We start from the raw sequence: 11,918 nt of genomic DNA, 5'->3' as shown, positions 1-11,918 counted from the left end.
CGATGACTGCCCAGGCTGGCGTATGAAAATTATAATGACCAAAATACCCCTGAGATTACGAAAACCCTGGCGTTTTCACACGGCGTACGCGTCATGTGCGACGTGCATGGCAATATTGATATTTTGGTCAAAAAAAGGGAAACAAATATAAATTGGTAGAAAAAGGAATCCACGCAAAACCCTAAAAGTTTTGTTATTAATTTCTCGCAATAATTAAACCCCCGGCAGGTTTTAAAAGAGCGGAAAAAAAGAAAATTACTATAGCGAGGGAAGGGAACGATTCCTTCGTGTGGTCTCTCTCTCTCGTCTTCTTCTTCTTCAGCCCTTCTTTGTCCGAGCCCGAGCCTTCGCTGCAACCCTGCTGGAGACGGAAGAAAGAAACAGGAGGTGATCTTCGTTCCTCTACTCTTCTTCGTTGCTTTGTGTCTTCTTTTGGAGTGTTGTTTTTCTGTACCCGTGTTTTTTAACATGCAGTGTTTTGAGGGTTTCCGTTTTCCCTTTTACTTCGTTTCTTTGTTTTTTCCATCGTTTTTCTTGGCGTCTTCCTTCGGACTCGTGGCGTGGATGCCTTTTCTGTTGCACGTTGCGATTTGTATCTAGTTTTATGAAGGAAACGAAGGCACTCTTCCAATGTATCTACGCATGCTCTGTTTTTTCTTTATTTTTGGGTTTCGTTTCCTCCTTTTGCTGTATGTGGTTTTCGAGGGTTAGCGGGTTTCGACTGTGTAGTGACGTTAATGCGGTGAAGTAGCTGTCGTTTCTCTTGGTTATATATGGTCGTTACTTGTCTTGCTCCTCCTCTCCGTCTCTGCGAAGCGAGCAACTGGAAGTAAATAAGGGGGGTGGAGGAGGACGAGGAGATAATAATGATCTTCATCCAAAGTGTTTCTTAGTTGATCTCATCTTTGTTCTAGTAGATGTTCTAATGTAGTGTGAGTTTTGTGTTGAGTTGTTGACTTGTTAAGATTATGCTCTGCTCTCTCCTACTTTTTATCTGTGTGTTTTTCTCTGGATTTCTATAATGTGAAGGGTCTCTGCAATGTAGGTGGCTTTCTGTTCCTTAGGCTTGTGGTTTTGCTGTTTTTCTATTGGTTAAAATCTAGTGTTTTTCTCCTTGCCTTAAGGGTTTTCACATGTTTCTAGTTCCATTTTCTGCATCGATTGGATTTATGTTATGACTCCCTTGCGACACCTTGGTTGACAGCAGCTGTGTTCATTTTTTCTTCCGTTGGTTGTTTGCCATGTGCTCTTGTTATTGCTTTCTGTTTTTTAGCACACGCATCTAGACGTTGCAAGCTGAGACCTTTTCTCCTGTCTTATTCCATTTATGTATTTCTTTTTTTGAGTTTTGTGTGGTGATTTCCTTTCAGAAGATTTTTCTCCATGTTTCCTTCTTCATTTTCTGTGTTTTTTATAGCAGTCGAAAATCTTAATCAAGTTTCCTATACCTCTTTATGATAGTGAGATTTGCAATTTTACACAATTGAATTTGGTGTGGTTTCTGGTGCCTTTCACATAAGGTTTTAACGATTTTTACTATTGGTTTTGCTTTTAGTCTTCCATGCCCAAAGGTTTATATATGGGTCCGCGCATTTTACTTATTTTTATTGTGTATACTTGTTCAAAATATTCTTCCCATTTATGCCCTGATTAGACTATCATTATCTTGATTGTTGTCCAAGCCAATCCCTTCACACTACCTGCCTGTGATTGCACTGATGTGACTGAGTTCACATCACTGATCTGCTTCTTAATGAATGTCAACATTTAAGGTCTTCTGCTGTTTCCTTGAAGGACCCTGAGGATCATAATTTTTGTATAATAATTTAATTTTCATCTTTGCTGATAAAAACTTTTATGTATTTCTTGGACAATGATGCAGCAGCAGAGCTCAAACCACAGTCCATAAACTGCTGGTTGAAAAATACATCTACATCCTTTTCCACCTCCATTAACCTCATTTCATTGGAAACAAAAGGATAAAGATTCCTGCATATTGCTTTCTCTGAGGACCCATTTGTTTCAACCAGTTTGAGAAATGGTTTTCATGTGAAATGTACAATGCACAAGAGAAAGGGAAGTATCTCCCCTTCATTTTCACATGGAAAAAGTATTTTACTCATGAAATATTTTCTCACTACTGTTCCCCACCCAAGGACCTTTACTTTGACTAGATGGGCTATGTCCTGTGAACAAATGGGTGCTGCAAGATGAATGATAAAATTGGATTATGGCAGTTAACTGATATTGACCCTATCTTTGGACTGTTTGTTCCGGGAAAGTGAAGGAAGCTAAGTGTGTCTTTGGAACGCTGCAACTGAAAGTTAATCTTTAGCTGGTGGGTTTTGTGCATTCTATATCTTTGGTTGATCTGCTTTTTGATTCCTGTTTACTGTGCCTTCACCTAAATACAGTTGAAAATTCACCATGAGTGCCTTGCACAAAATTTCTATATCTTTTGCTTTGTTTCTCATCATTTACATTTTACACAATTGAAGGTGTGTTTGCTCACTGTTGTCTTTTCTCTCACGTTTAAGGTTTTAATAAATATTTGTTGTTGTTGATTTTGCTTTTAGCTTTCCATTCCTGGAGGGTTATCCATGGATGTGAGTTTCACAAAACTTTATTGTATAAACTTGTTCAAGATACTCCTCTGCATGTGCATGGTTTGTCTTTTGTAATTTTGATTGGGGTCTAGGCCATTTCCTCCAAACTACTTGCATGTGATGGAGCTCTGTGACTGACATGACGTCATTCACCTGTTTCTTAGTGGATGTCAACATGTAACGATTACTGCCTTATTGTTTAAGCACCCTCATCATTATAATTTTTGTATTCAACCATTTTATTTTCTCTTTATTGATAAAAAGCTACTGTCTATTTCTTGGTCAATGATGCAGTGGTGGAGTCCTCCATTAAGCTTAAACCAAAATGCCTTATGTGCTGGTTGAGTAATAGCTCTATACCCTTTTAGCCCTCGGACTAAGCTTATTTTGGTGTTGACAAAATAAAAAGTCTTGTTCCATATTGTCTTTTCTGGTGGTCCGTTTGTTATATTGTCAGGCTTGAGAGATAGGTTTCGTGTGAAATGCTCAAAACCCAAAAGAAATTGTGAAAACACTTCTGTAGGGCAAGAGACACCACTGCATTTCCATAAAAAATATTTTCTTAATGAAATAAGTGCGTTCCTCTTCGCCCCACACAGGGAGAGTTTGTTTCATTAGATGGGCTATGGACAACCGGTCACTGAATGATGGATCAGAAAGATTGTTTTCTGTGACTTGACTGTTACTGACCCTATCTTTCAGTTCCATCGAAACTGCTACTGAGACCAGTATTACAATGGTGTTCTTTTGTGACCGATCACGGTTTATGCTTCCAGAATATATGGAAAGAGAGGTTAACTTGTGAGGCTGAGGCACACTTTATGTTCCTGTCAATTATAAGTTCTATAATTTCTGCAATTCTGATAGAACTGCTCCAGGCGTCTGCACTTGTTTATTGCCTAACATAATTCATTTATTCTTCACTTTGTTATTTTTTCATGGGTTTACAATGTTACTTGTTTCTGACCAAATAGGTATGGTGGCCTTAATTTTTGTGTGATTCTATATCATTTATGGATTATGTGCATGTCTTTTCTTTCCTTATGCTGCCCTGCCTCGAGAAAGAAAGGGAAGACAATTTCTCAATCTCTTGGAATTGTAAAATTAAAAGAGGTTTGACTGCTAGGTTCTTTTTCCCAATGCTACTGATTTATTTATTTTACTAATAAACTTCATATAAACCTCTTCCATTTGAAGAGACTTGTGATATTTGTCAATATGGCTAATTTGGGACACCACTAGATCATCTAGTGCATATACTCTGTTAAATTGTGTAATCATCATTCACTTACTATATTAAGTATGTTTGGTTCTATTTTGATTGATATGCTCCAATCCACACTTATATAGACTGCATTGTTCTGTTCCTTTGATCACATCATTTCATTGACTCTCTCTCTCTCTCAAGATGGAGAAAGCGGATGTACCTACTGAGCTTCCGCCACCCCCACCAGTGATACCAGCCAATGTTATTCCCATTAAAGCTGACCCTGCTCCTGCCCGGGTTCCAATGGCCAGAAAGGGCACTGGAAGTATTGGTCAAAGGGTCAATTTGTTGTCCAATCATTTTGCTGTGAGGCGTCCTACCAACATGGATGCATGCTTCTTCCAGTACAGCGTAGGTTTTAGTTTTTTTATATTTGTTTATTATTTTCAATAAGTATGAAATTGTCGATGGTTATATATTTCCTGTCATGTTTTTAGGTTTCTGTTACTTCCGAAGACTCAAGGGTTATTGAAAGTAAGGGTATTGGAAGAAAAATTATGGATAAGGTGCAACAAACTTATAGCTCAGAGCTTTCCCACAAGGATTTTGCTTATGATGGGGAGAAAAGCTTGTTTACCTATGGGGAGCTGCCTAAAAAAACATTAAATTTCACTATTGTTTTGGAAGAATCAAATTCTCGTCGGTAGTGCAACATTATGTTTTCTCTCTTTTTCCTTTGTTTTTGTTTTTTTAGTTCTTGATATTGCAAACATGTTGAAATTTCTACTATCTTTTTTTTTTGTTTACTTTTGTCCTCTTGAACTATGCATGTTTAGCGGTGGAAACGGAAACGGAAATGGAAACGGCAATGGCAGCCCTAGTGAGGGTGAGAGAAAGCGGATGAAGCGTGGTGGAAGATCTAGAAAATTTGATGTTGAAATCAGTTATGCAGCAACGATACCTCTTCGACAACTTGAAGCAGCTATGAGAGGAGAGGAATCTGGGCAAGAGTCACTGCGGGTTCTGGACATTATTCTCCGGCAACATGCTGCAAAAAAGTGGGTAACAACTTTCTATGTGATTGATGATTAGTAACTTTATTTGTGCTGCCAATTTCATCCCTGGTTTCCTTTGCTTCTAACATATGCTTGCATCTTTTTATGGATGTGTAGAGGTTGCCTGCTTGTACGGCAGTCGTTTTTCAGTGATGATCAAAGAAACTTTGTTGATATTGGTGGAGGTGTAGTTGGCTGCAGGGGGTTCCATTCATCTTTCCGGCCCACACAGGGTGGCCTGTCACTGAACATAGGCAGAGTTTCTTCTTCAGTTATTTTTATCTCAGATAAAACTTTTATACGGTTCATTTACTTGACTGCAACAACTATTTTTTCGTTCTTTGGTGTAGATGTGTCCACAACAATGATACTAAAGCCTGGCCCCCTGATTGACTTCTTGCTTGAAAATCAAAACGCTAGAGATCCTTTCAGGATTGACTGGCAGAAGGTAAGTAAAATCTTATTTGTATTTTCTCTTTGTGAACTACTTAGTCAGAAAGTCTTACTTGGCTCCTAGTTGATGGACCTCTAAAAGGCCTAATTTGGGACTATGCTAGAATTACTTGGTCTAGTTAAAACCTGAAATAGAAAAAAAACATAAAAATTAGAATACATTTTGGAAAATATTAGAAAAAGATATTTAAAACACAATTTATGAGGCTAAACAACTGAAAAAAACATAATTTTTTGAAAGAAACTATATAGTTAAATGGTACATCTATTGACATTCAAACATTCAAATCAATGTTGTACTCATATATCGTACACTTGTTACATGTATTGTACAATACAGGTTGGCACACATGGCTGAATTGTAATATTTCAGTTTTGGGTTTTAAAGACATCTGATATACCAACCTGATCGTATATGCTAATGTTAAAAATGCGCCTCACTGCGCAAAAGGTGCGCCTCACCCAAAGGTGAGGCCCTTTGTGCCTTCACTGCGCAAAATGTGCTCCTCACCCAAAGGTGAGGCCCTTTGTGCCTTGAGACAAATAAATTGCGTAAAGGTCCAAGGCACACACCTCATGGTTTATGAGCCATATGCCTTAAGGCGAGGTGTGCCTCATTAAATCGAGCCAAATGGGGGTCAAAGCTCCCATTTGACCATTATTTGGGGTTAATTAGGTTCGGGCTTCTCGCCTCTCACTCTTTCTCTTCTCTCCCTCTCTCCCAACTCTCTTCTCTTGCATTTCAGACTTTCCCTCTCTCTGTGTCTGCATCTCGTCCCTCCCTCTCTCACTATTTTGTTGACTATACTGATGTTACGAGTAATTGAATATATATGTATATGCAGTTGTATATATGCAATTATGTATATTCTGCCACATAATCTGAATTTTTATTTTTCAGTGAAATCATTCATAGTTAATTTTATTGATTATTGAATGCTCATATTTTATTTCTTAGATACTTACATAGATCAGTTTGTTGCATCAATGCTAATTTTACATGTTAATCTCATATTTTTTGTTATTTATTTGAGATTTTTTATTTCTTATTAGTTTTATCAATAAAGCATTTCTTTTATTTATTTGTCGTTGTAGATATTTGTAAAGGTTTTTTAAGTTTTTAAAATTATTTTAGGCTTAGGCTTTACTCCTTGAGGCTTATGCCTTGCTTCAGTTTTTGGTTCAGCGCTATGCTATGCCTCTACGATTTTCACATTGTTTTATACTATACACCAGCAATCTCTCTCTCTCTCTATATATATATATATGTGTGTGTGCGTGTGTGTGTTTCTGTATATTGGAAAATATGTTTTACTGAGTGTGATATACTCTCTTGTAGAAACAACTCATTCCTTTACGTCTGGGTTTTTTTGTGAATCGAGCCCTATGTATATGTTGTTTGTTTAGTCATAAACATGTTCTAGATTGTCTGATTGCTTGTATAAGCAGGTTTGTTTTGGGTTGAAACCACTCAATCCAATGTGCATTTCCTAATAAATGGCTAATGTTGGAGGCATCTATGAGGTCAAATTTGTCAAATATTTCCCACACCAATGGGTTTCAATCAATTGAAGAGGCTCTAGAGCCCAGTAAATATTTCCCCCTATATGTGTATGTTACTATGTTTGTATCTTCAAAAACTGATATTATGTACGCATGCATTCAAAGATGCCTAGAAATATAGAGGGCTGGGGAGATGATATGAGGAAGGGAGTCGACAGGGGTGAGAGAAAGAGAATCTGAGAAAAAAGAAGTGCCAAAAAAATCCCTCCCCTCATTCTTCATAGTCTTCCTATTTAAGCCTGGGTAGTGATGGAGAGGGGCTGGATGTTTAGGGTTATTTTAGCTCTCACTCCTTGTAAATTAATAAGAGAAAAAGTAAAAATGCCCAATGTGTTCTTGCTGACATGATGAGCTGGCCCTAGCCGGTGGCTAGTTGGACAAAATGGGACCTTTATTGTTTGGATTGCTATACACCTTGGACTAAGCTCTGGGGCAACTAGGTTCCTAATCATTAACTTTGACTTCATTGCCTGTGAAATTATGTCTGCAATGCTTATGCAATTTTATGCAATAAAATTGCAGGCAAGACGAATGCTGAAGAATCTTAGGATCAGGACAACACATAATTCCATGGAATTCAAGATAAGTGGTCTCAGCGAGCATCCTTGCAATAAGCAATAGTATGTGTTTCATTCCAATATGCATGGGTGTGTGTGCGTGTATTTCTAATTATTTATTAATAAAATTTTGAAGGTAGTTCATGATATTGCTCAAAATGTTCTGTAGCTTTCCACTGCGTGTGAAGGTCGGGGACAACACAGATGGTAATGACACGATTGAAATTACTGTCTATGACTATTTTTTTAAGGAGAAAGGCATGGAGCTAAAATATTCAGGAGACCTTCCTTGCATAGATGTTGGGAGGGCAAAACGGCCAAATTACCTTCCAATTGAGGTTAAAATCTTGTTCGACTTTCTTGGAAATGGATTATGTTATCTACTTTCTTCCTTGGTTGATATTGCTACGGTTTTGTGTTTTATTTTAGCTTTGTTCGTTGGTGTCCTTGCAAAGATATACAAAATCTCTTTCTTCTCAACAGCGGGCTTCTCTTGTTGAGAAATCAAGGCAGAAGCCTCAGGAGCGTATGAGGAGTTTACAAGATGTGGGTATTTTGAAACTTCATGGTTTTATTAATATTTAAAAAAAACAATGTTTCTGATTAATGTGATGTTTTTCTTATAGGCTATTAAAGCAAATCGATATCATGAGGACCCTATACTCTCGGCTTGTGGAATCAATTTCAATGACCAGTTTACACAGATAGAGGGCAGAATTCTGCCTTCTCCAAAGGTATAACCTTGTTAGACTTGCTTCATCCTTTATAATATAAATTAGCATCTTATGGTGCTTACTGCTCGGTTTCCTGTTTTTCTTTGGGGCTTTCTTAAAGCTTGTTTTCGGCAATGGGGAGTCGTTTGCACCGCGAAATGGACGGTGGAACCTTAATCAGAAGGTACCTGTTTTCATTTATTGTCATATATGAGTCTCTTTTGCTGTTCTCTGCTGGATCTTCTAGTCTGAAATGAATATGGTTCTGATTAGCAACTTCTATGTTCAGCAAATGCTTAAACCTATCAGTATTGAACGCTGGGCAATCGTCAATTTTTCTGCAAGATGTGATACAGGTCATCTTGCTAGGGAGCTTGCTAATACTGGCAGGAGCAAGGGCATTGTAAGTTTGGGAATATCTTTCTATTACTTTCATTTTCATCTTGTCTTCAATTTTTATGTTATAGCTTGTTTCATTAATATTAACACTCTTATTATCAGAATATTTTACCACCATTCGCCACATTCGAAGAGTATCCTGAGTTCCGGAATGCTCCACCTGCCATCAGAGTGGAAAAAATGTTTGATCAGATAAAATCAAAACTGCCTGGACCTCCACAGTTCCTTCTTTGTGTTTTATCTGAGAGGAAAAACTCATATGTCTATGGTATCATTTTTTAATGCAATTCTTGAGAATCTTACCCTTGCCAATTTTATAAATATGTAACTGCAGATAAGTGGTTATTTTCTTTGATTTAGGGCCGTGGAAGAGGAAAAATCTCTCTGAATTGGGTATTGTGACCCAGTGTATGGCACCTTCTCATAAAATCAACGATCAATATCTCACTAATATATTACTGAAGATCAATTCTAAGGTACTTCAGTGTTTGCAATATTTTTGTTTTATCTGATTAATGCTAGCATTTTGCTAAATTGCCTTTTGAATTTTGTGTGCTTCAAAATCAGCTTGGTGGGATTAATTCCTTGCTTGCTATCGAGAAAACACCATCTGTTCCAATAATCTCTTCATCACCGACCATAATTTTTGGAATGGATGTGTCTCATGGATCACCTGGTCAGTCTGATATGCCATCAATTGCTGCGGTAATGTGCTCTCTCAGTGGTACCTAAGCTTTAATTACATCATTTTCTTTTTGAAACTCTCATATTGCATATATGTATATTATATATAGGTATATTTCATTATCTGTGTACGTTTTCCTCACTAATTGATGTTTATATAATGATTTTTTATTGGTTTTCACTTGTATCTTTTTGTGTTCAACATAGCAGGTTGTGAGCTCCCGTGATTGGCCCTTAATTTCTCGGTATCGGGCATCAGTTAGGACACAATCTCCTAAAGTAGAAATGGTAGATTCTCTCTTCAAGCTTACTGCCGACAACAAAACTGATGGGGGAATTATCAGGTTGAGTCAAATATTTCATGCTTTTACAGCCAACACATTGTTTATGACTAATCGGTGTTAAAGTTGTTAGCTTGGTTCTTTGCGGTTAGTTTTTAGATATTCAATTGCTTTATAGAGGGCCAAGGGGTGTTTGATTTAGGCCTTTGAAATGATTTTTTTTTATGAAACGTGTGAAGTTTACCACTTTTTTTCCACTTGTTCATTTGCTAAGATCTTGCCTACTTACATCTTTCTTTTGTCTCAAGTAAAACTTGGGTGGGATATGTTGTTCAATCTAATTTTTTAATCAAAATAATGTTGCAAATTTTTCTCAAAGTGTGCAGCCAAACGGCTGCCAATACTTTGTGTTGGTTATGTTGCTTGGAGGTTACTATAGTGTATTCCTGACACTTTCATTGCTTGTTTGTTTGCAGAGAATTGTTGATTGACTTCTATCAGAGCGCCAAGCAAAGGAAGCCTGATAAGATGATCATTTTCCGGTGCAGTTGTGCTACTTTTTAAATCATTAGGCAAAATGTAATGGTTAATAGTTATACTTCTAACTTCATTCCATTTCATTTTGTTGATAATCAGGGATGGTGTGAGTGAATCTCAGTTCAATCAAGTCCTGAATATTGAATTGGAGCAGATAATCAAGGTCAGTTTTATGTGTTTTTTTTTATTGCTGTAAAAGTTGTACATGAGACCAATTGCTAGTTTGCTTGGTAACCATTTTGCAGGCATGTGATTTTCTGGAATCTGGCTACAGACCCAAGATCACTGTCATTATTGCACAGAAGAACCATCACACAAAGCTTTTCCAGAATGGACCTGACAATGTGCCGCCTGGTAGGTCTTTAACAAATGCTTTCTGCAACATGCTTAATTAGTCCCAAATGCTCATCGCCTTTGCCATAGGTACTGTTGTCGACACCAAGATCTGTCATCCGAGACACTTTGATTTCTACATGTGTGCTCATGCGGGAATGATAGTAAGGCCTTCTCTCGTGGTTCCTACTTTACCCCACAGCTTAAACACCCAAAATGAACTTACTCTGTATTGAATCTGGTTTGAAGGGTACGACCAGGCCAGCCCACTATCACATATTGATGGACGAAATTGGGTTCTCGGCTGATGATCTACAGATGCTTGTCCATTCCCTTTCCTATGTGTAAGTAGTCCCTGGCTTCTACCAGAACTCCTTTGTAACCTTTGATCATCAACTATGTAATGTGATTTCTTTGGTTTTGGGGTGTTTGTAGGTACCAGCGGAGCACTACTGCAATATCCATAGGTTAACAGTCGTGGTTTTAACTGAGTTCATGGTCGTTATTTATTATATTATTGCTTTTGATGGAAACTAGCACAGGTACAATCTAATAGTTTTAGGACTGGCGCTTGTTTCTAATATGATTTGTATTTGCTGTAGTTGCACCTATCAGCTACGCACATCTTGCTGCAACTCAGATGTCTCAGTTCATCAAGGATGAGTATGATTCGTCGGACACATCAAGCAGCCATGGTGGCGTGACTATACCTGGCAGTGTCTCTGTTCCGGAAATGCCGAGGTTACACCAGAATGTGTGTAGTTCCATGTTCTTCTGCTGATCTACTCTTGGTCCTTTGAGTTCCGGTTCCCCGGAAGTTAGAAAAACTGATACTTCTTTTGCACTTATGTAAATATTTTTGTTTGGGAGGGCCCCCTAGTTTTTGGTGGTGGGGGGTGGGTGGTGGTGGTGGTGGTCTCTTGCAGCTTTGGAAGCGCAGGGGGCGGCTGTGTATCTTGTGGAGTGCAATTATTGTACAGGAGCTTTGCACTCTTGGAAGATAAGCTATGCAAATTCATTTTTACACAGCAATGGGCTGAAGTATGTCGTAGCAAGGGTTCTAACATCTTCGCTGTGTTTGCCTGGAGTGTCGCGTCTATATATATTTAGGAAATGTTTGTTATTGTTTTTTGACATGGCTTAGTAGGATCAGGATGTTAAGAAGGCCTGACTCGGTAGTTTGGTTAGACATTCTCTGTGTTCGTGGATCTAACCATATGTGACTCAGTTTTAATGCTAGATGACATGACATGTAAAACTTTGTTTTAGTTCGCATTTCGTTACATATACAACCTTAGCCTACCGCTTGTTTATTATATCTTGTTGATTATCTATGGAGGCTTAAATAGTTTTACACAGCGTTCTTAACTTACAAGTAAATTGTGGATTAATAGTTTCATTCATGGTGATTATGGCTGAAATGGTTAGTTTTCCTGTTTTCAAGATTATCTTGAGGGTTACCAACGGGGCTCCGCTTGTCTGTCCTCAGTTCAAGTCACCTTGTGTTGCTTGCAAGTTTGAAACCCAATT

General features: G+C 37.9%; 1 protein-coding gene across 3 annotated transcripts; it reads left to right on the top strand.

The window, feature by feature from the left end:
• Positions 1–243: 243 nt before the first annotated feature.
• Positions 244–11,668, top strand: LOC149818704 (protein argonaute 4-like). Of its 3 annotated transcripts, none has more exons than XM_089983992.1 (23): positions 244–387; positions 4,015–4,224; positions 4,311–4,516; positions 4,650–4,871; positions 4,986–5,122; positions 5,219–5,316; positions 7,407–7,504; positions 7,611–7,779; positions 7,871–7,987; positions 8,068–8,175; positions 8,276–8,338; positions 8,444–8,557; positions 8,656–8,821; positions 8,914–9,029; positions 9,121–9,258; positions 9,448–9,581; positions 9,995–10,060; positions 10,155–10,218; positions 10,301–10,409; positions 10,479–10,552; positions 10,638–10,732; positions 10,824–10,855; positions 10,991–11,668. In XM_089983992.1, the coding sequence occupies exons 2-23, from the start codon at positions 4,015–4,017 to the stop codon at positions 11,167–11,169; spliced, it is 2,715 nt and encodes a 904-aa protein (XP_089840118.1). In that variant the 5' UTR covers positions 244–387; the 3' UTR covers positions 11,170–11,668. The 3 variants fall into 3 exon arrangements, with proteins under 3 accessions (XP_089840118.1, XP_089840116.1, XP_089840117.1); XM_089983990.1 differs by having other exon boundaries at positions 9,445–9,581; XM_089983991.1 differs by lacking the exon at positions 244–387 and adding an exon at positions 2,211–2,338 and having other exon boundaries at positions 9,445–9,581.
• The last annotated feature ends 250 nt before the right edge of the window (positions 11,669–11,918 follow it).

The sequence above is a fragment of the Nuphar pumila genome, chromosome 13 (genome assembly GCF_984573655.1).
Source record: "Nuphar pumila chromosome 13, dmNupPumi1.hap1.1, whole genome shotgun sequence".
NCBI lineage: Eukaryota > Viridiplantae > Streptophyta > Magnoliopsida > Nymphaeales > Nymphaeaceae > Nuphar > Nuphar pumila.
This window is presented reverse-complemented; position numbering and strand designations above follow the sequence as displayed.